Genomic DNA, 25,289 nt, shown 5'->3' with positions numbered 1-25,289 from the left:
TAACTCCCCACAATACCAATTTGGGCTGTTGGGTTGTTTTTGGTTTTTGTTTTGTTTTCAATTAAAAATTTTCCAATTAACAAGCATTTATTTTCCTTCCATCTCCCCTGCTACTGAAAAACAAAACAAAACACTTGTAACAGACATAGTCAAACAAAATAAATTCCTATGTTGGCCATGTCCAAAAATGTGTGTCTCATTCTACATATTAGCCCTTCACCTGTCTGTCAGGAGGTGGGGAGTATGCTTCATCATCAGTCCTCTGATACTGCAGTTTGTCATTTTAAGCAATAGAGTTGTGGTACAGATCTGGAGCAGTCTAGTTAACTTTGCCATTAGGTGGATAGCTATGAAATCCAGCTTCAGATCTTTTGAGCAAAAGGGATTTTAAAGCAGTTTTAGGTCTTGGGGACTTAAGACCCCAAGGAAGCTCCTTTCAACCTTCTTGAGAGCCAGTTATCTGTTTTTATTCTTATGAACTGCTTTAACTCTCTGGGATATTGGAATATGTTTTTAGTAAAAGGATACTTGTTTGAATTTTCAGGGCTCTGAGTGATCCATTGCACCACATGTTGGTGTACAAGTTGGGGTAGTGTGTGTGTGTATGTATATACACAAAGACAAAAAAGTCCCTTATACTTGAGAAGCTTACAATGCACTGCAGGGAAACAACATATAAATATAATAATATACACAATAATCTGAAGAAGGGAAAGAACAACTCAGAAGATCAGAAAGGTTTTTTTGTAAGGAGAGGCCCTGGGTATTGAGCTTTGAAGAGAGCTAGGGATTCTAAGAGGTGGAAAGGAGTAGAGTGTCTTTTACAGGTATAGCACAGAGCCTTAGCAAAGACAGAAAGAGGAGATGTAATTTCATGTACAAAGAACAGCAATTAGGTAAATATGATTGGAACATAAGACTATGTGATATGGAACAGAAAAAAATGAACTTGGAGCAAGTCTGTAAAGGACTTGAAAATGTCCACTGAGGAGTCTGTGCTTGCTCCCTGATGCAGCTGTGGGCCCTGAAGGTTCTTGAGTAAGGAAGGGGCAGGATCAGACCTGAGGCTTGAGAAAATTACTGCAACATCCAAGAGAAAGAAGGACTGGAGAAGGAAGAGACTAAGCAAAGCATCCAATTGTGGAAGTTATCATTATAGGTTATATGACTGGTGAAGAGGGCCTGGTGCTGGCTTCACAAACTGAGAAAAAAGGACCAGACAGATACCAGAAATATGCAGTAGGTAGTAGATTCAACAAGAACTACTGAATGAAGACACGGGGAATAAGAATGAAGAGTAGAGGGGCGGCCAGGTACCACAGCGAGTAAGAGCACCGGCTCCAGTGTTGAGAAGACCTGGAGATCGAATCCCGGGTTCAGACACTTAGCACCCACCCAGAAACACCTGGCCGTGTAACCTTGAGCAAGTTACTTAACCCCAATTGCTTAGGGGCGGCCAGGTGGCTCAGCGAGTAAGAGCACCGGCTCCAGTGTCGGAATGACCTAGATCAAATCCGGGCTCAGATACTCAGCACCACACCCAGAAATTAGTGCCCGTGTAACCTTGAGCAAGTTACTTAACCCCGATTGCTTTAAAAAAAAAAAAAAAGAATGAAGAGTAGAAAATGACTCCACGGTGGCAAACCTGTATGACATGACTGGGGTATCTGAACCTATGAATCCTGGAGAGATAAGAAAAAACACTGACTTGAGGGGGAGATTAGTTTGATTCTGGACATGTTGTATGTGAGATGTTGATGGAGCATTCAGTTGCAGATCCATCAGGCAATTGGTGATATGGGGGTGGAACCTGAGACAGAGATTAGAACAAGACATTGATAGATCTGGGAAATGCCTACATGGAAATGATAAATAAATGTCTGGGAGTTGATGATATTACTAAGATAAAGGTTGTATCCACATGTAGAGAAACAGAACATGGATAAAAAACCTAGCAAAAGAAACTGAAAAGGAACTGATCTAATCATTCTGGAGAGCAATTTGAGACTATGCTGAAGGATTATACAACTTTGCATATCCTCTGCCCAGGTTTATCACTACTAGGTTTATACCTCAAAGAAATCAAAGGAGTGCACTGAATTGCCTATCTTCCCAGTAAGGATGACAAGGGAGGGAGGGAATGAATCTGGAATTCAAAGTTTTGAAATCAAATGTTTAAAAAAAAAATATCTATGTATGTGTATATATATACTATTATCAATCAATATTATTTTACATGTAACTGGGAAATAAGACATACAGGCACATAGAGATCCACCATGCCCTACTGGAAAGTCGGAGGGGGTATGGGAGAAGATATGGGAGAGAGCAGATTGGAGGAGGGAATATCCAGTGGGATAGCTGGGTGGTGGGTAGGGGAAAAATGGGGAGAAAATTTGTAACTCAAAATCTTGCAGAAATGAATGATGGAAACTAGAAGTTAATAAAGCATTTGATTAAAAAAAATTAAAGGAAAAGGACCCATTATATACATTTATAGCCACTCTTTTTGTGGTAGCAAAGAATTAGAAATTAAGAGGATGCCCATCAATTAGGGAATGGCTGAACAAGTTATGATCTATGATTGTGATAGAATACTATTATACTATAAAAAATGATGAGCTGAGGGACGGCTAGGTGGCGCAGTGAATAGAGCACTGGGCCCTGGAGTCAGGAGGACCTGAGTTCAAATCTGGCCTCAGACACTTAACACGAAAAACTAGCCATGTGACCTTGGGCAAGTCACATAACTCCAATTGCCCTACCTTCCTCCCTCCAAAAAAAAAAAAAAAAAAGAATGCAGAAAACTGGGGGGGGAGGAGTTGTTATAGACAATCTCTCAGAAAGAATGGGATTTGGATGGAACATTGCTGTGGTGTAGGAAATGATGGTTGATCTAGAAAACATGGAAAGATTTGGACTTATGAAAGAAGATCCTAACCACTTTCAGAGAAATATATGACAAGCCGAAGTCAGCATAGTATGGTCTTATATGTGTATGTATGTGTATGTTTCTAGATGCATATGTATTGTGTGTGAGTGTGTGTGTATACACATTTAACTGTAGCCTGGTGGGGGAGGGAAGAGGAGAAATAAAATAAAAAGTATACAGAAAAGAACAAAAGAAAACCGATAGGAAGCAAAAGCTGAACAGCTTTGAAAACAACCTGTATTATTTACTATGTAGGGTTTTTTTTTTGAAATGAAATGTATTGCTTTCTCTCTTATGTTCTGCTGTGTACATGGCAATTATTTTTTTTCCTTGTCTTATTTTGTACTTAAGTTTAAAATAAATTTTAAAACTTTTTTTTTTAAAAAGAAAGAAAACAATACTCTAAAAACAGAACAGGCCAAATGGTAAAAAAGAGGCTCAAAAATCTAATGAAGAGAAGAATGCCTTGAAAAGCAGAATTGGCCAAATGGAAAAGGACAGAAAAAAAATTTACTGAAGAAAAGAACTCTTAAAAAATAGAATTAGTCAAATCGAAAGGAGGTACAAAAGCTCAATGAAGAAAATAATTCCTTAAAAATTAGAACTGGGCAAGTGGAGACTAATGACTCTATGAGACATCAAGAAACAATAATGAAAAAACAGCAGAAAATGTACAATATCTCACTGGAAAAAACAACTGACCTGGAAAACAGATACAGGAGAAATCATTTAAGAATTACTGGACTAAAAAAAAGAATTACTGGACTACCTGAAAACCATGATCAAAAAAATGCCTGGACATTTTTCAAGAAATTATAGAGGATAATATGACCTGATTTTCTAGAACCAGAGGGTAAAATAAAAATAGAAAGAATCCATTGGTTACCTGCTAAAAGAGATTCTAAAGTGAAAACTCCCAAGAATGTTCTAATCAAATTTCAGAACTCCCAGGTCAAGGAGAAAGCACTGCAAGCAGCCCAAAAGAAACAATTCAAGGAGAGGATTCTGGGAACAGTGGTCCTCCTGGGACAACCAGAGAAGATTCAAAAAAAGACCCAAGTATGGAAGTTTTGGCCTGAGTGAAGTGTAAAAAACTCCAGGCTTGCCCCTCTGAAACAGCAAGCAGCAATCCCTGGGGAAAGCTGAGTTGGAAAGCAGCTTTGACCTCAGTCACAAGAATTTTTACCTCCTGGAAAAGTGTGGGGAGTCTGGGGAAGTTTAAGGTAGCCTCTGCTGATAAAGGACACCAGGCCTGGCCATGCTGGCAAGATGTGGTCCTGGGCAAGAAGGAAGCAGCACACACACCATGAGTGTAGAAACAGTGGATTGAGTTTGCTGCTGGCTGTGGGTACTTACAGGAGAGTTGAGTTCTTGACCTCGGTTCCAGACCAGAATGGAAAACTGAAGGTCATAGCCCCTGGAGGGCTCTCTGAGAGCAAGAAGATTTCCAGTATAGTATATAGGGGAGCCCTAGCTGTGGCTTAGAGGGGGAAAGGAGTGAAGAAGGTGGGTCCAGGAAAAAGCTCAAAAAATAAAGAGAAATTTAAGTAGCTATGTGACCTTGGACAAGTAACTTAGCCCCAACTGCCTTGCCTTCCCCCTTCCAAAAATAACAACAAATAACAGAAGAACCTGAGACCAGAGGCACCAACCCCCACTCTTAGCTCCATTAGAAATGATTATAATAAGCTACTTTAAAAAAAATTTTTTTTAAATGAGCGAAGAAGAAAGAACCCAGGGGTGGCCAGGTAGCACAGCGAGTAAGAGCACCGGCTCCAGTGTTGGGATGACCTGGAGATCGAATCCCGGGCTCAAACAATTAGTACCCACCCAGAAACACCTGGCTGTGTAACCCTGAGTAAGTTACTTAACCCCAATTGCATAGGGGCGGCCAGGTGGCTCAGCCAGTAAGAGCACCGGCTCCAGTGTTGGGATGACCTGGAGATTGAATCCTGGGCTCAGATACTCAGCACCACACCCAGAAATAACTGGCCGTGTAACGTTGAGCAAGTTACTTAACCCCGATTGCTTTAAAAAAAAAAAAGAACCCAACCATAGATAGTTACAATGGGAATAAAGAATATTGGGGTTCCTCTTCAGAGGAGGATACTGAAGCAAAAAAAAAAAAGTTTCCTATCACAAAGACTAACACCAAATGGTCAAGGGCCCAAAAAGAATTCATAGAAAAACTCAAGAAGGAGGAGCCAAGATGGCAGAGAAAAAGCATGAACTTGCTTGAGCTCCTGCTCCAAGCACCTCCAATAACTGTAAAATATGACTATAAATGAATTTTAGAGCTACAGAACCCACAAAGTGACAGGGAAACAAATCTCCCGCTGAAGGAAGCCTGGCAGGTCAACAGGAAGAGTATCACTCTGGGCTAGGAGCCAAGTGCAGTCCTGCGTGAGTTGCGTGGGCCCAGATCAGCTGGAACTGACTTCAGAAGAGTGAATCACTGGCAGCTGTGGCAGTTTCCAGGCTTCTCAACCCATAAGAACCAAAGAGAAAGCAAAAGGTCAGTGGGGAACTTTGTTGATCTGGGTGAGAGAAGAGCAGTGTTTGGCCCCTGCCCCAGGGGCAGCAGAGGTAACTGAGGGGCTGCAACTGCTGCCGCCAGCTCCAGGCCTACAGATCGTAGAGGGACCAAGCAACTGTCCAAAGGGCATTTGCAGGAATCTCTCTGCTGATGCTGAGGCAGGATTTCCTTGCTTTGCCTTGCTTGGATCTGGGTCACAATCCTGGGTAGTGGTCCTGGGGTGAGAAGCACTGGTGTGGCAGGGTTTGTTGAGGCTGTGGAGAGAAAGTCCTCCTCACAATTCAGAGTCAGGTGCCTGGAGAAGAAGCTCTGACAACAAATGCGCAAAACCCCAGAAATTTGGGACTCAGCACTCTCCACTCTGGAAGCAGAGTTCTACTGTGGCAAAGAGCTCAAAACTCAAGTAATTAGCTGGCAAGATGAGCAAACAGGAAGAGAAATCAGACTATAGAATCTTTTTTTGGTGACAGACAAACATAGAACCAGAAAAAGACAACAAAGTCAAAATTTCTGCACCAAAAGCCTCCAAGAAAAATATGAATTGGGCACAAGCCATGGAGAAACTCAAAAAAGATTTTGAAAATCAAGTAAGAGAAGTAGAGAAAAAATTGGGAAGAGAAATGAGAGTGATGCAAGAAAATCATTAAAAACGAGTCAACAGCCTGACTGAAGAAAATAACACCTTAAAAAAGAGACTAACTCAAATGGCGAAAGAGGCCCAAAAAGCCAATGAGGAAAAGAATGCCTTAAAAACCAGAATTTCTCAGATAGAAAAAGAATTTTTAAAACTCACTGAAGAAAATAATTCCTTCAAAATGAAACTGGAGCAAATGGAAGCTAATGACTTTATGAGAAATCAAAATACTAAAAAAGAGATCCAAACAAATGAAAAAATAGAAGGCAATGTGAAATATCTCAATGGAAAAACCATTGCCCTGGAAAATAGATCCAGGTGAGATCATTTAAAAATTACTGGTCTACCTGAAAGCCAGCATTGAAAAAAGAGCCTAAACATCATCTTTCAAGAAATTCTCAAGGAAAATTGCCCTGATATTCTAGAACGAGGGTGTAAAATAGAAATTGAAAGAATTCACCGATCACCTTTTTTTTTTTTTTTTTGCTTTTTGGAGGGGCAATTGGGGTTAAGTGACTTGCCCAAAGTCACACGGCTACTTAAGTGTTAATTGTCTGACGCCGGATTTGAACTCTGTTCCTCCTTACTCCAGTGCCGGCACTCTCTTCATTGTACCACCTAGCCACCCCAGACTGATCACCTCTTAAAAAAGATACCAAAAAGAAAAGTCCTAGGAATATTATAGCCAAATTCCAGAGTTCACAGGTCAAGGAGAAAATATTACAAACAGGAAGAAACAATTTGAGTACTGTGGAAACACAAGATCTAGCAAGAGATTGAAGGGTTTAGGATATGATATTCCAGAGATCAAAGGAATTAGGATTAAAACCAAGAATCACCTACCCAGCAAAACTGAGTATAATACTTCAGGGGAAAATATGGATATTCAATGAAATAGAGAACTTTCAAGCATTCTTGATGAGAAGCCCAGAGCTGAACAAAAAAATCTGACTTTCAAATATGAGAAGCATGAGAAGGTAAACAGGAAAAAGAAATCATAAGGAACATATTAAAGATGAACTATTTACATGCCTACATGGAAAAACAATAATTGAAACTCATGAGACTTTTCTCAGTATGAGGATAGCTAAAGGGAATATATGTGTGTGTGTGTTTTTTATAATGTATAGGAGGCTACGTGTATATATATATATGCATATATACATCTATATGTGTGTACATGTATACATAGTGCACAGTATGAGTTGAATATGAAGGAATGATATCTAAAAAATAAAATTAAGAGGTGAGAGAGGAATATAATGGGAAAAGGAGATAGGGAAAGATAGACTAGGGTAAATCATCTCACATAAAAGAGGCAAGAGAAAACTTACAATGGAGGGGAAGAGCAGGGAGGTGAAAGGGAATGAGTCAACCTTACTTTCACTGGATTTGGCTTAAGGCGGAAATAACATACACACTCAATTGGGTATTTTACCCTACAGGGAAGTAGAGGGGAAGGGGATAAGAAGGGGGATGATAGAAGGGAAGGCAGACTGGGGGAGAGGGTAGATAAAAGCAAACACTGTTGAAAAGGGACAGGGTCAAAGGAGAAAATAGAATAAATGGGGAAGGGGGGGTGGGATAGGATGTAGGGAAATATAGTTAGTGTTTCACAATATAACTATTATGGAAATGGTTTGTATAACTACACATATACAAGCTATATTGAATTGCTTGTCTTCCCAGTGGGAGTTGGTGAGGAGGGAAGAATGGAAAGAATCTGGAAATCAAAATTTTAAAAAGAAATGTTAAATAATTGTTTTTTACATGGAACTGGGAAATAAGATATACAGGCAATGGGGTATAGAAATCCATCTTGCCCTACAATTAAGTAAGGGGGGAAGGGGGGAAGACATTACAGCGAACAGATTGGTGGAAGGGGTATTCAGTATGCTTGCTATCTTGGGGCGGGAGGTAGGGGAGAGACAGGGAGAAAATTTATAACCCAAAATCTTGTGGAAATGAATATTGGAAACTAAAAAATAAATAAAAATTGAAAAAAATATTAAAAAAAACTTTTTTAAAAAGGACTTCAAAAATCAAATAAGAAATCGAGGAAAATTTTTTTAAGAACAATCCAAGAAAAACAAGATTATGAAAAGAAGGTCAACCAACAAGAAAAGGAGATCCCAAATCTTATAGAAGAAAATGACTCCTTGAAAATTGGAATTGGGCAAGGGAAAGTCAGTGAAGCTATAAGAGAACAAGAAATAATAAAACAAAATATAAAGAATGAAAAATTGGAAGAGAATGTGAAACAGCATATAAGAAAAAAACTGATCTGGAAGACAAAACAAGAAGGGAAAACATAAGCATAATAGGACTACCTGAAAGCTAAGGTCAAAAAAAGACCTGATAATAATAACAATAGTAATAATGATAGAAGAAATATTTTTTTTAATTGTCCTGAAGTGTTAGAATGAGGGTAAAATAGAAATAGAAAAACTCCACTCATCAACCACCTAAAAAAGATTCTCGGAGAAAAACCTACAGGAATATCATAGCCAAATTCCAAAATCCCCAGCTTAAGGAGAAAATATAAGTAACAAGAAAAAAAAATTCAAATATGGTAGAACCACAATTAGAATCACACAACATCTAGCAGCAGCAGCTACACTAGAAAGACTGCAGATCTTCAAACACTATATATTGAAGAGCAAAAGATCTGGGGTTACAAAAGAAAATATACCCAGAAAAGTTAAGTGTAATGCTGAATAAAAAAAAAAAAAAGGATGTTTAGGGGTGGCTAGGTGGCGCAATGAGTAAAGCGCTGGCCCTGGAGTCAGGAGAACTCAAGTTCGGTTCCGGCTTCAGACACTTAACACCCACACAAAAAAACTAGCTGCGTAACCCTGGGTAAGTTACTTAACCCTAATTGCCCTCCAGAAGGCAAAAAAAAAAAAAAAAAAAGGATGTTTAATGAATCGATAGACTCAGTATTTTATTGCAAAAACACCAGAACTAAACAGAAAATTTGACATACAAGATCTAAGAGAAATATAAAGTAAACAAAGACTAATTACAAGGGGCTTCATAAGCACAAATTGTTTACTGTTTATATGCAAATGGAAATGCAAACCATATGTCTAAGATTATCATTAGTACCTGGCTAGTTCAAAAGAAAGACTGGGGTAGATCTGAGTATGATGTGATTCTACAAAAATGATTCAGGAATAGGCAAAAAGAGTAATAATTATCTTATACAAATGAGATGCAAGAGAAAGAACGGATACAGAAGAATTAGATGGGGGAAGAAGGTGGGTAGTTCTGAAACTGTACTCTTCGGGAATGGGTTAAGGAGGGAACAATACATATATATCTAGAAGGATATAAAAGTTTTCTAAATTCAAAAAGAAAGAAGAGGTCATGAGGATAGGGAGGTGAGAGAGGATAATGGAGGGATAGGGAATAGAGTAAGGAGGCATAGAAAGGTGTATAGATTAATGAGAATGGGATAAAGAGGAAACGATAGATTTAGAAAGGCATAAAAATCTTCTAAATTCAAAAAGAAATAAATGGGTAAGGGGATAGGATGGAGGGAAAGGATAAAGAAGGGATTCTTAGAGGGAAGGTAGGTTAAAGAATAGGAGGGAAAGGTAGTGGGGAGAAGTAGAGGACTGTGTAGGGATAGGAATAGGGTGAGAAAGATAGTGAGGAAAATAGAAAGGAAAATATACAAAAAGTAATTATAGTTTAGACTGAATGGGATGAATTTACCCATAAAATGGAAACTGATACCAGATGAAAAATTTGAATTCAACAATATGTTGCTTTTAGGAAATGCTATAAAAATGAGATACACACAAACAGAAAATGAGATACACAAAAACAGGAAAAAAGGTCAGGAGTAGACTTCATTAAGTAAAAAAGCAGGGACAGTAATCATGATCTCACACAAATTTAAAGCTAAAATCAGATTTCATCAAAAGAGAAAAAGAGGGAAACTACCCTTCTATCCTATGTGTCAGTCATATTAATAGTTTTTGACCATATAAAATAACTAGACAATATAGAAAAATATGAGAGTATACCTGCCAAGAGAGACACAGGAACTATACAAATCTAGACACAAAACGCCTTTTATACAAAGTTAGGTCTAAATAAATGAAGTATTGTGCATGGGTATGTAAAGCTAAGACAATTTTTTTAAATGACAATTCTAACTAATTAATCTATTTATGTAATACCAACCCAATTAAATTATACTAAAAAAATTCATACTGAGTCAGAAGAAATAATAACAGGTTTCATTTGGAAGAACGGAGGGCCAGTAACTTCAAGGGAAAAAGGTGTGAAAGAATTAGATTCAGTAGTAAACCTAAACCACATTATAAACCCTAAAAGGTGAGAGAAGTGTTGAAATGAAAAATGGATAATTTTTACTATTTTAAATTAAAAAATGTCTGTATAAATAAACCTATGTAACCAAGAATAGAGGGAATGCAGAAAAACTGAGGAAAAAACTCTCATAGACAATCTCCCAGATAGAATGTGGTTAAGTCAGAATGTTGTTGTGGTATAGGAAATGACTTATTAGTGGATTTAGAAAAATATGGAAAGACTTGGACTTTCAAAGGAAGATGCTATCCACCTACAGAGAAATAGATGATAAGTGGAAATAAGCACAATGCAGTTTTATGTTTGAATGCACATGTATATTTATGGATATCTATGTATATGTATATATGTGCATGCGTGTATACATACAGACATACATATCTGTGCTTAACTGTAGCTTTCTTGAGGGGGGCAAGGGGAGAAAAATAAAGTAAAAAGTGTACAGCCAGAGGATAAAAGAAAACATAAGCAAGCAAAGAAGGACAACTTTGAAAATAATGTATAATATTTATTATATAGGTTTACTTGAAATGGAAATTTATTGCTTTATATTGAATACTCTCTTATGGTATGCTGTTTTTTTTTTCTTTTCTTATTTTGTATTTTGTTTAAAATAAATTCAAATATAATAAAAAATAAATAAAATTCAGTTTGGGGGGAAAAATAATTCAAATATTGGGGAGCCACAGTCAGGACAACACAAAATTTAGCAGTTTCTACATTAAAGAATCAGAAGGCTTGGGATATGATATTCTGGAGGGCAAAAGAGCTGGGATTACAACCAAGAATCACTTACCCTGCAAACTGAGTGTAATCCATCAGGGGAAAAAATGGATATTTAATAAAATAGAGGACTTTTAGGCATTCCTGATGACAAGACCAGAGCTGAATAGAAAATATGACTTTCAAATATAGGATTCAACAGAAACATAAAAAGGTAAATAGCAAAAAGAAATCATGAGGGAGTCAATAAAACTAAACTATGTATATCCTACACGGGAAAACGATATTTGTAACTCTTAAAAATTTTCTCAATATTAGGGCAGTTAGGAATACACATAGACTGAGGGCATAGGTATGAGTTTAATATGATGGGATGATTATCTAAAAAAAAAAAATTAAGAGGTGAGAAAGGAATGCACTAAGAGAAAGTGAAAGGGAGAGAAAGAATGGGGTAAATTTTCATAAAAGAGGCATGAAAGAACTTTTACAGTGGAGGGGAAGATGAGGGAAGTGAAGGGAAGTTCATGAGCCTTATCTGAATTGCCTCAAAGAAGGAATAACACACAAACGCAGTTGGGTATAGAAATCTATTGTAACCTACAGGAAAACAGGAGCAGAAGGGAATGGGGAGCCTGGCACAGTGGCATATTGATAGAAGAGAGGGTAGACTGAGAAAGGTAAAAGTCAGAAGCAAAACACTTTTGAGACTGAAGAGAGTAGGATAAACAAGGGGAAATTAGGATGGAGAGAAATACAAAGTAATCATAACTATGAAAAAAAAATTAAAGCAAGTTTCTCTGATAAAGACCTCATTTCTCAAATATATAGAGAACTGAGTCAAATTTATAGAAATAAGAGTCATTCCCCAACTGATAAATGATCAAAGCACATAAACAGGCAATTTTCAGATCAAAGCTATTTACAGTCATATTAAAAATATTTGAATCACTATTGCTAAGAGAAAAGGAAATTAAAACAATTCTGAGGTACCACCTCACACCTATCAGATTGTCTATTATAACAAAAAAAGGAAAATGATAAATGCTAGAGAGAATATGGGAAAACTGTGACATTATTTGCACTGTTGGTGGAGTTGTGAATTGATTCAACTATTCTGGAAAGCAATTTGGAACTATGATCAAAGGACTATAAAATCACATTATACCCACTGACCCAGAAATACCACTACTAGGTCTGTATGGCAAAGATCAAAGCAAAAGGAAAAGGACCCATATGTACAATAGTATTCATAGCAGCTCTTTTTGTGGTGGCAAAAAAAAAAAGGTAAATTGGGGGGATGTCCATTAATTGGGGAATGGCTGAAAAAACTGCTGTATAATGATTGTGATGGAATACTACTGTGCTATAAGAAATGATGAGCAGGATGCTTTCAGAAAAACCTGCAAAGTCTTACATGAACTGATGCAGTGTGAAATGAGCAGAACCAGAATACTATATACAGTAACAGTAATACTATATGATGATTAACTGTGAATGACTTAGTTATTCTCAGCAATAAAATGATCCAAGATAATCCCAAAGGAATTATGAAAAATGTTATCCACTTCCAGAGGAAAACAACTGATAAGAGTCTAAATGCAGAATGAAGCATCCTTTTTCTTTACTTTCTTTTTCATGATGTTTTTTGATATGTTTTCTTTTACAACATGACTGACATGGAAATGTTTTACATGACTGCACATATACAACCTATATCAAATTGCTTGCCTTCTCAGTGTGAGGGGAAGCAGGCAGAAAAATGGGAGGCAGGAAGGACAGAATTTGGAACTCAAAAAAAATTTCTTTAAACAAATGTTAAAAGTTGCTTTTACAAATAATGGGGAAAATAAAATATTAAATTAAAAGAAAAAAAAGAACTACATTTGGACTTAAACTCGTTATAATAAACATATCTCAATGAATAAGTATGGCAGCTTTAGCCATCACTACTACAGATACCTTTTTGCCAACACCTCACTTGGACTTGGCTTTAATGCCTTCATCCAATCACTCTACTTCTTCATAAAGCACCACTTTCATGTCAACTGACTCCCCTTCTCAAAAACATCCTCAGCTCCCCAATGCCTCCAGTAAAAATTCCAAACTGTTCAGTTACCATTTAAATAACTATCACAATCTGGGTCCACTATACTTTTTTTCTGCAGCATGAGTCTGTTTAAGACTACCACTGAGTTTTTACACATAATATCTTCTCCTACTCAACATTCTTTTCACTCTCCTTTCGAATTATATCAAAATGTCAAGTACACATATTTTTTTGGTGTAGAAATTCCTGCAATCAATGTACACTACAATCCTCCTTTAAGCCTTTGAATAAAGCTCAGAGATGTTAAATGCTTTGCATATAGGCATGTAGTTACTATCTTCCTGGGTCCAAGTTCAGCACTTTCCCCACTACATCATACTATCACATTAATTAAATCTCAACTCTTTTAAGAAGCCCTTCCTAATTGCCCTATGTATATTCGCTTTAGGTCCCTCACAAAATGGTAAGTAAACTTCCTAAGGGCAAGGATCTAAACTTACACTTCTTTTGAAGGGTCCACCAGGGTATGATGATTATGCTAAGCACATAAAGGATGTTCAATAAACATTCTTTAAATGAATGGAATATGGAGTAGGCTGGTGTGATTAGAATAGCAAAAGTAAATGATTATAGTTATAAAGAATATACTAGTGTAAGACTCTAAATAAGTGTATGTAAATAATGTGAGACTGATTTCTGAAGAACTCTAATGACAAGCACTTTAAAATGTTTGAATTGGTAGCCCTAATAAAAGTAATCCATGTACTGGGGGGGATGCGAATCTTAAGCCAATATAAACAACGGGTCAAGCCAATGCTCCACTTAACTCCAGTATATACTCTTTGAAACTAGATTTAAGAATCAACATCTATCATGTAACCTCAAAAGTTCAGGGATGTAGATGAAATATAAGTTCCTTTTGGCAAGAACTGTTTCATTTTTATCTTTGTGTTCTGAGACCCTAGTACAGTACCTGGCACACAGTAAAGTGCTTAATAAATGTTGACTAACAACTGATATTCAAACATCTGGACTCCCTTAACAAGTTCACAAATAACATTCATAACTGGTTATCTAAGTTGATAACAAGCAAAACTCCCAAGTGCAGGCCACCATATTAAAATGTGAAATGTTTAGCAAAATAAAATAACACAGATAATGTTAATTCATAGTTTTCCAAGTCAATATGCAGTCTGCAGGCATCTGATTCTATCTGAAACTGATGCCACTGATCTAAGCCATCCTTGAACCTATTTATATTTTGGGCCAATAGCATCGCTTTAGCTTCTAAGTACAATTTTGTGAGAAGTAGTTATGTTATATAAGAACCCAGTTAAAGTGGAGAACTCTTACTTGTCACAATTTGAACAAGTCCATGTTTACCTTATACCTAGCCAGAAACTACAATCAAAAATTTCTATTCCTTCCATCTTCTAGATCTTTTGTCTTCATCTTTAGAGACTAGAAACCTAATCTTTTTTAAGTTTTTTAACTTAAATGGGTATTCAATGCAACAAATATTTTTCAAGCATTTATTATATACAAAACACCGTGGAAGACATAAAATATAGATAAAACAGGTGTCCTTCCTTCACAAAGATTACAGTCTTTCTACGGTTTTCAGCCTACTTTCCAGCCATCAAGGCTCTGAAGCAGGTAATGGAGGGATTCTTCCACATAACACCTTTCCCCCTTCCACTTCCTGTATGGATGACACTTCCTTCCACTTGAGGACCTCCACCATCACCCCTCTCTTCCACCTTGATCCTCAGACCCATACTTCCCTCTTCCCAAAAGTGGGGGGTCAGGGCCTTCCAGTTCCAACTCTCTTGTCATGCAGACATGGCTGCTCATAATGCTTAGATAAGCAGGGAGTAAGTAACTGTAATACTTCCAGTTAAGATGGAAAATTATTAGGCTTTTCCATTTGCCCTATACCCTCCAGACCTCTGGGCATTCATTGTCATCTGATCTGATGGTGTCCACTAAAGACTCCTAGGCTGTGCCATCTACCCTTCAGATGAATTTTCTTATGTGTGTTTTTCCCCCAATTAGATTGTGAGTTCCTTGGGAGCAGGGACAGTCTCTCTCTTCTATTTGTATCCCAATGCTTAACATGGTATTTGGCACATAGTAAACATTTAATAATTTTTCATTTATTGATGGGGGAGACATATACATGAGACATATACAAAATAATTCATTTTCAGACATAGTCAATACATTGGTTGGTTCTGCTGAAGTGCTTCCCCCTCTCCCCCTTTGTTATAAAAGATGGCTTGCTGAGTAGAGAAATATGGGAAGAATATTCAGATATAAATGTAATGCTAAAACAAAAGAAACCAAAATAAAAATTTTTCAAAGCAATAAATAGTTTATATGCATAAGAAAGATGCAAATAAAGGAGGAATGTTCATTTTTCCCTTTAAGCTCCCAACTCTTACAATCAGATGATCTTGCCTCTTATGAAGAAGACTGTGGCCATTAGAGGTAAATTCTTTTACATTTCCTCCCTAATGCAAAACTTCTTTATTTCTTCAGGAGACCCTCCTCCTGCCAAGGCCAATTCCTGCCAAGCCACCTCTGGTCTTGATCAAATTCCTTCCTATCTCCTCTGGAAACTTTGCTCCAGGAATCTTTCCCTGATCTCTCTCTCTCTCTCTCACTACCTCTTTTTTGCCTATTAAGCCTGTTAGGTCAAGTATCCTCTATCCTAAAAAGAACCCTGAAACTTTCCCTTGATCCTGTCAACCCCTCAATCTACTGCTGCATATCTCTGCTAACTAGTAAATTACATTTACCACCACATTATTTCCTCCTTAGAAACTTACCATTTGGCTTCTGACCCCACTATTTAACTGGCATTTTCCTCTCTATGGTCAACCATAACCTTGAAAGAAAAGTTGTACTGATTTTTTTCTTGCCAGTGGGAAACTCAGGCTTTTGGTAGTTAAGTGACTTGCCAGGGGTTACACAGAGTAAGAGTCAGAGGCAGAATTTAAACCCAGGTTCTTTGACTTCCGTGGCACTGCTCTTTCCACCATATTTCCATAACCTCTTCTTTATTAAGAGTGAGAAATATGTTTCATAATATGTCCTCTGAGGCCAAAACTGATCATTACAATTAATCAGAGTTTTCAAAAGGACTTTCAGTGTTTCCCTTATTCTATACTGATTGCCTGGGTTCCATTTACTTCATCACTGCCCTCTTGTCTCTTCCTAGACTTCATTCTCCTTGGTTTTTCTGCAGTAAATAATGCTGTTAATCAACATCTCCCCTCTTTCATTCCTCAGCTTCCATGGAACTGTCTCCTGATTTTCCTTCAACTTGTCTGACTACTAGATCTCTAGTTACTTAACTGGTTTATCTTCCTTCTCTTTCCACTCCTAAACTATAGCTGTTTCCCAAGGCTTTGGACTCAACCCTTTTCTATTTTACATTTTCTCCATTAGTAATCTCATCCACTAAAATAGGCTCAATTCTATGCAGATGAATCCCAAATCCAGTTTCCCTCTCCATAAAGCTCTGGTCTCACATGTCCAACTTCCTGTTGGAATCTCTACCTGTATGTCCCCAAAACACATGGAATCTATCATATCCCAAAGTGAAATCATTATTATTTCCCCAAAGTCTTCTCTTCCTACCAATAATGTCCCAATTTCTATCAAAAGCTTCGCCATTCTTTCTGTTCCTCAAGCTAGAAATCTTAACCATCTTTGACTTTCTTCTTTTCCTTAAATTCATATCTACTCAAGTGACAATCCTATTAATTCTATTTCTACCATATCTTCCATCTGTCTCCTTTCCCTTCTCCAATCATGCTGCCACCAAGCTAATTTGGAGGGTATTTTAGTAATCTCTTATGTAGATTACTAAAATACCCTCCAAACTAGATTTACTATCACTAGATATTGCTCTCTCCATTTCATCCTTTACAAAGCTACCAAAACACGACCACCAAAACTTCCTAATTCATCAATCTATATAATTGGGCAGCTAGGTGGTGCAGTCAATACAGCACTGGCCTTGGAGTCAAGAGGACCTGAGTCCAGATCCAACCTCAGACACTTAACATTTACTAGCCATGTGACCTTGGGCAAGTTGCTTAACCCCAACTGCCCTCCAAAAAGCAAAAATAAAATATATATGTATATATATATATATATATATGTATATATTCAGTGATTCCCTACTGCCTTCTAAGATAAAATAAAGTCTCCTTAGCAGGAAATTTAAGACCCTCCACAATCTGGTACCAAACTACTTTTCCATTCTTATTTCAGACTATTCCCCTTTGATGTTCCCTTCAATTCAGCTAAGTTGGACTATTAGGTGTTACCCAATTTTGATCCCTTTCTCATTCCTGGAATGTTCTTCCTTCACATCTGTACATGTTGAAATCCTTTCATTTCTTCAAAACTCTATACTAATGCTATCTTCTCAACAAAATCCCCTTTCTCACATTTTCTTATACTATTTTTCCTTCTCCTATACTTTTATAACATTCTTATATCATATTCATTTATGTTATGTATAATTACCTGTGCTGTAAGTAACTATAGACTCTGAGAGGAAAAATGACTAATTTTTAATTATTTATTATTTTAATATATGTCCATCACCAAATATAGTGTCTTAGAAAAATACTTTTAAAATGTTTGTTGAATTAAAATTATGGAATAGTCATTACCAAGTGTGAAAAAGGGAACAAGGCATTATGGAAGGCATTACAGAGAAATTTAAGGAGTTTCTGATTCTTTATAAGACTAGAAAAGAAAAAACCTGCCCAAGAGTGTCCAGTCAGTGTACCTCTATGTTCCAGTTGTGTTGTTCCAGGGTATGGCGACACTGATCCATAGACTCGATACCAGTCAAATCCTAAAGGACAACGTAAAAAGTCAAATTACTACATTGAAAAAAATGATATTTACCCACCTAGGGATGATTAGAAAAAAATCAAAGTAATTCAAATTTATATAGTGCATTACAGTTTAAAAACATAACCCTGTGAGGTACAACGTACTAAAAAGCTAATCAATTCTGATAAAGCAAGTCACTACTTTGAATATTTCAAAGATCTATGGTTTCAAAGTATGAGTACTTCTCATTCACTAAGTGAAAATTTCAGCTTGCTCAAAGCTTTAGTTGACGGTCTTTATGAGTTCATAAGATCATAGATTTAGAGGTGATAGGGAATCAGAGGTCATCTAGTTCAACACCCTCTCTTTATGGATAAGGAAAATGAGGCCCAGGGATTGGGGAAGACATGGAAGAGAGTAGATTGGAGGAGGGTATTCAGTGGGATCACTGTTTTGGGGTGGTGGGTAGGGAAAAATAGGGAGAAAATTTGTAACGCAAAATCTTGTGGAAATTAATGATGTAAACTTAAAAAAAATAAAAAGAGGGAAAATGGGGCCCAGAGAAGTAAAATGACTTGTTTAAGATAATACTGGTAGAATGGGGTAGAGTTAAAAAAAAAAATCACAAGATAATCAGTTCTTCTTTATATTTAAATTAGCTTTAACTCAAGTGAGCAAAACCCACTGCTAGGTCTATTCTCAACATTTTACAGTCTGGTAGGCTCTTCCAGAGCTCAAGTTGCAAAGGCATACTTCTTCAACAACCCAGTCACCTCTACTTCACAATGAAGGGCTGGAGAAGGCCTTCACTGGAGGAAACAAGGTGCTAAAGTAATGTAGGAAAAATTAAGTTCAAATTCATAATAATTCACATACTATATTCAATACTTCAGTAAAAGTGGAAATTAATTCTTCAAATTTTCTAAGGTTTTATCACAATAGTGTAGTCCACATAAAGAAAAAATTACAAATCTTTTTCAGAAAAATCTTATTGTTTATTAAGGAAATTAGTTTCCTTGTCTGTATAAAATTTGTTTCCTTATCTATAAAAGAAAAGAGTAGGACTAAACTACCTCAAAGATCCCTTTTAACTCTTTAATCTATGATTCTTTGAAATAACAGTTATACCATACATTTGCATAGCACTTTACAGTTAGCTAAGGGCATTCACATTCATTATTTCAATTGATCCTTAAACCCACGTGAAGCAGGTAGTATAAGTATTATTATATCCATTAAAAGTATGGGAAAACTGAGGCCCACAAAAGGCAAGTGACTTAAAGAACCTTGAAGATCATTTTGTCCCATTCCCTCATTTTACATATGAAGAAACTGAGGTCCAGAGACACTAAATAATACAGTGGAAAAGGCACTAGACCTGGAATCAAGAGTACAGGTTTTGATATTCTACTAACTGAATAACCCTGGAGAAATGACTTAAACTCTTTTGAGCTTTAGTCAAAATGAAGGTAAATGATACTTAGATATATATTCCAAAGAGTTGTGAGAAAATATTTGGAAAGGGTAAAGTACTAAGGAAGTGTAAGCTATTGTTGTAGTTAATGATAAGAAGCAGAGTCAGTGCTTAAAAACCAGGCCTTCTGGTTTAAAACAGCATCTTACCCCATATTCACTCTGTAACAAAGTTTAGTAAACATAAATAAAATAATGTTGAATAGGCCCTATTATTTAAAGTATAATTTGATTTTACCAAAAAAAAATATCATAAGCAAAATAACAAAGAACTTACACAACCTTGATACAATTAAGTATTTATTACTATCTAACCAGAAAGCAAAATATCTTTTGAAGTCAATATAATTGGGGAATGCAAAGGATCAGTTCCCACTGTTAATTATTATTGACCAATCATAAAACAATTACATTGCAGGGGTAGAGGAAGAAGATATCTGACTTTTGGTTAAAGAGTCATCATATCAGAAGAGACATTAGGGGGTTGGATTTGTGGATTATATCAGATTATATCACCAGCCACAAAATTCTATGATCCCAAGCGCAGTAAAACAATATATATTTGTGGGGGGGAAATTAATTTTAAGTACAAAAGAGGTATTTAAAAATAAATAAGCACTAGGCAATAAAGGCAAGTCACTAATGAAAACATTATATGGGAAAAGATTTACCACAGTACAGCCTCACTATTGATCAGAATACTTTCTAGTGGTCAATACTGAAAAGGATAATGGGGGGGGGGGGGCCGAGTCAAGATGGCGGAGGAGAAGCAGGTCCTCCCCGTGGCTCTAGTTTCCACCTTCCCCAATTCATGTAAAAGAGGACTCTAAACAAACTTTGGAGCTACAGAACCCACAAAATGACACAGAGAAGCTAATTTCCCTCAGAGGACAGCCCAGCAGGGTGGCAGGAATCAGCCAACACAGCACTCTTGGGAACTGAGCCCAGCTCCATGCCGAGCTTTTAGCCCCAGGGCAGGCCCGCTGGCTGGAAGGACTCCAGATCACCGGCAGCTGTGGCCGTCTCCGGAATTATCAACACACAGATGCTAAGGACAAAGTGAGAGGTCAGTGCAGTGTGGACTTTGGGACCCAGTAGTTGGGAGTGCGTGAGCTTTTGCCCCCGGGGCGAGAAGCCGCTGAGGGTGGCAGTGCAGCCACCCCCACATGGCAGCTTCAGCTCCTGGCCTGCAGAGTGTAGGGGGACCAAGCACCAGTCTGAGGGAAAATCGCTCTTGCTTTAATCTGCTTGGATCTGGATTGCAGTCTAGGGTGGAGATCCTGGAGTGAGTGTCCAGCTTGCCAGAGCATATGGAGGCTTCAGAGAGGGCACCCAACTAAAACCTCCCAGCAACTGAGAAAACCTCAGCATTTGGTACAAAGCTCCCCTGTCTGGTAGCAGCATCCTACTGTGGCAAAAAGCCCCAAATTCATGTAATTGAGTAGCAACATGACCAGGCAAAGGAAGCAAAGCAAACAGAAGAATCCAATATTAGACTCCTATTTTGGGGACAAAAAGGATTAAAGCATGAAACAGGAAGAAGACAGTGAAGTCAGAACTCCTGCACCAAAAGTTTCAAAGGGAAACAAGAGCTGGTTACAGGCCACAGAGGACCTTAAGAAGCAGATAAGACAAGTGGAGGAAGAATTGGGAAGAGAAATGAGAACAATGCAAGAAAATTACCAAATGAGAGTCAACAGCCTGACTGAAGAAAATAACACCTTAAAAAACAGACTAACTCAACTGGCAAGAGAGGCTCAAAAAGCCAATGAGAAGAATGCCTTAAAAAGCCAAGTGTGTCAGATGGAAAAAGAGTCTCAAAAGCTCACTGAGGAGAATCATTCCTTCAGAATTAGATTGGAGAAAATGGAAGCTAATGACTTTATGAGAAATCAAGATGCTGTTAAACAGATCCAAACAAATGAAAGAATAGAAGGCAATGTGAAATATCTCACTGGAAAAACCACTGACCTGGAAAATAGATCCAGGAGAGATAATTTTAAAATTATTGGACTACCTAAAGCCATGATCAAAGAAAGAACCTAGAAATCATCCTCCAAGAAATTCTCAAGGAAAACTGCCCTGATGTTTTAGAACCAGAGGGCAAAATAGAGGTCGAAAGAATCCACTAATCACCTCCTGGAAAAGATCCCCAAAAGAAAACTCCTAAGAATGTTATAGCCAGGTTCCAAAATTCCCAGATCAAACAGAAAATATTACAAGCAGCCAGGAAGAAACAATTTTAATATTATGGAAACACAATCAGGATAACCCAGGATCTGGCAGCTTCTACACTGAAGGATCAAAGGGCTTGGAATATGATATTCTGGAGGACAAAGGAGCTGGGATTAAAACCAAAAATCACCTACCCAGCAAAACTGAGTATCATATTTCAGGGGAAAAAATGGTTATTCAGTGGAATAGAGGACTTTCAAGCATTCTTAATGAAAAAAAAAAACCAGAGTTGAATAGAAAATTTGACATTCAGATACAAGAAGCAAGAGAAGCATAAGAAGGTAAACAGGGAAAAGAAATCATAAGGAACTTATCAAAGTTGAACTATTTACATTCCTACATGGAAAAACAATAATTGTAACTGATAAAACTTCTCTCAGTATTAAAATAGATGAAGGGAATAGAAATATATATACATATATGTGTCTATATATGAGGGCATTATGGGCATATGAATACAAATGTGAATGTGTGTATATGTGTTTACAGCTAATTTAATAGGAAGGAATGATATTTAAAAGGTAAAATTAAGAGGTGAAAGAGGAATATAATGAGAGGAGATGAGGAGATACTCACATAGAAGAGGCAAGGGAAAATGGTTACAATGGAGGGGAAAAATAGGAAGGCAAAAGGGAATGGGTCAACCTTATTCTCATTGAATTTGGCTCAGGAAGGGAATGAAATATACACTAAATAGAGTATCACACCCAAAAGGACAGTAGGGGGAAGGGGATGAGAGGCGGGATGATGGAAGGGAGGGCAGGCTGGGGGGAGGGAAGTTAGAAGCACCCACTTTTGAAAAGGGATGGGATCAATGCAGAGAATAGAACAAGTGGGAGGTGGGATAGAAGGGAGGGAAATATAGTCAGTGTTTTACAATATATCTACTATGTTAATGTTTTGCATTAGCTACACATGTACAACCTATACTGAACTGTTCATCTTCCCAGTAAGGGTGGATGACAAGGGAGGAAGGGAATGAATCTGGAATTCAAAGTTTTTAAATCAAATGTTTAAATATATATATACACATACACACACTATTATTAATACTATTTAAATGTAATTGGGAAATCAGATATATAGGCACTGGGGCATAGAGATCCACCATGCCCTACTGGAAAAGTCGAAGGGGGTATGAGAGAAGATATGGGAGAGAGCAGATTGGAGGAGGGGATATCCTGTGGGACTGCTACTGTGGGGCAGTGGGTAGGGGGAAAACGGGGAGAAAATTTGTAACTCAAAAATAAAAAGAAATGAAGCAGCAAACAATTTTACTTCAGACACTGGCTTTAAATCCTTTTCCAAATCTGTCTTTTAACAAATAGGTTTTTACAGAATATTTTATTTAATGTAATTTATATATTTTATATAATAAGACATTTTATAGAATATGGAATATTCATGAATATTCTACAAATAACAATTCTATAGTAAAGTATCGATCATTCAGTTTCCCTAAATCCCTATAGATTTTAAGCTACTACCATACTCAGTAACTTAATTGAATGATGAAACAAAAGGCAAAGTCAAAAAGCAAACAATTTTGTTACATAGAGATTTTAAATTAGATTATTCAATTTAGCATAAAATTTGTTTTGTTCTGGAGTATTGAGATTTTTATTTAGAGGAAAGGAAATGAGAAGAAAAAAGACAGGTAAATTTCATTAAAAAAAAGAACTCAGGCAAGAATAGAGCCAAAGTAGCTGGGTTTTGGGGGCAGCTAGTGGCGCAGTGAATAGAGCACAGGGCCTGGTGTCAGAAGGACCTGAGTTCAAATTTGGCCTCAGCCACTTAACACTTATTAGCTGTGTGACCTTGGGCAAGTCACCTAATCCCAAATGCCCTGCCTTCCCCCTTGAAAAAGCAAAAAAAAAAAAAAAGTAGCTGGGTTTTTCTCCTCTTTTTACTCCGTTTCTGAAACCCAGAGCTATTGGGATGTAGGTCCTTTCTGTCTTTCTAGAACCGCTAGAAAGTCCAATGGTTGGCCTTGGTATATATGTTCCCTTTCTTCCCTTATATTCTCCAAATGGAGATTTGAGTTTTTAAAAAGAACCTTACCAGCCAACTCAGGGGAATAACATTAAAAGAATTCTTAAAAAAAAAATACAAAATTGATCTAACCAAAATCAGACAGCATAGTTTTCTAAGTTAACTTGCCTTTTGATCTATCCCTTCCTTCCATGTGGCCAACCATCATGCTGTATCTTAGATGACAGATTCAATTTTCTTCCTAGCTCTGACACAAATTATCTTTTCCATCTCTTGTATATTTCCAAGCCGGTAATCCTCTGAAACTCTCTCTCCTGGGGTGAGGGCTTAGAGTCACCATTAGTAAGATTCAACTCACTGACCCAGGTTCAGATTGATCAATCCTAAAATAGCAATATTCACTCCAAAATCTACTGCAAGTTTACAATGCACCTAAGTACTCTGATACTTCAAGAGTGTGTGATTTCATCACTGTGCTAAGAGGATATAAATACAAAGAATTAAATAATTCTTGTTCACAATGAGCTTACATGCTAATGGGGTCTCCCCATTAGACACAAATTCATTAAAAAATGACTCTCATAAACACAGAGTTAATGCAAACATAGACAAAAGTAGTTAAAAACAAGGTAGTTTGGAAAGGAGGGAACTATCAGTTTCAGGGATCAAGAGAGGATTCATGTATAAGATGGTGCTTCAGTTACACCTTGATAAAAGAAACTCTGTAAGTTGGAGGTAAGAGAGAATGGGAGGCAACTAAATCAAAGGGCAAAGGAGATGGAGGGGGGTGATTGAGGTACAGGGAGAAGGCTAGTTTGGCTAGATCTCTGAGTGTGGAAGAGGGAGTAATGTCCACTGAGGCTAGAAGGTAGGTTGGGAACAAGTTGTATAGCGTTTTAAAAACTAAACAGGGGTTTGCATTTTATCCTAGAGGCAAAAGAAAGCTACTATAGCTGGTTGAATAATGGAGTCACCATGGAAATCTGCACATAAGGCAATTACTTTGGCAGCACTGTGTAGGATACTCTAATAGAGTGGTGAGAGAATTGCAGAATGGAGAACAATTAAAAGGCTATTTTGATAGCCTAAGTGAGAGGTGATGATTACCAGAATTACCCTTATAGCTGTATGAGTAGAGAATGGCTCGGAAGTAAAATATTTGTTTTAAAGATAGAAATGTCAAAATTTGACATATGATTGAATATGGAAGGGAAAGTAAGGAGTTCAGAATAATGCCAACACTGATAATTGCAGTACCCCTGATAGAAATAGGGAAGTTTGAAAGAGGAAAGGATTTCAGGTAGAAAGATGATGAGTTCACTTTTGGCCATGTTAAGTTTCAGATGTTTCACAAACATCCAGTTAGAAATGCCCAATATATAACTGGTAATGCAAGAGAAAGCTCAGGGGACAAACTTGGGCCTATATACGGAGATTTAGAAGATAACTGCATAGAGATGATAGTTAAATCCATGGGAACTAGGAGGTTACTTAGATGAGGGAGAACAGAAGTAAA

At 37.3% G+C, this 25,289-nt stretch overlaps 1 protein-coding gene across 3 annotated transcripts in view; it reads right to left on the bottom strand.

Moving 5' to 3' along the window:
* Positions 1–25,289, bottom strand: part of FAF2 (Fas associated factor family member 2) — a 93,426-nt gene that overhangs the window by 44,306 nt on the left and 23,831 nt on the right. For all 3 annotated transcript variants that reach the window (XM_069077529.1, XM_069077531.1, XM_069077530.1), the window contains exon 2: positions 18,024–18,092. In XM_069077529.1, coding sequence (XP_068933630.1) covers positions 18,024–18,092 — 69 coding nt within the window. The remainder of the gene's footprint in view (positions 1–18,023; positions 18,093–25,289) is intronic.

The sequence above is a fragment of the Petaurus breviceps genome, unplaced genomic scaffold, assembly GCF_028583685.1.
Source record: "Petaurus breviceps papuanus isolate PSGF00001 unplaced genomic scaffold, PetGlider_PUasm1.0 90994, whole genome shotgun sequence".
NCBI classification, from domain to species: domain Eukaryota; kingdom Metazoa; phylum Chordata; class Mammalia; order Diprotodontia; family Petauridae; genus Petaurus; species Petaurus breviceps.
Note: the sequence above shows the minus strand (reverse complement) of the source record. Positions and strands in the feature narration are given on the sequence as shown.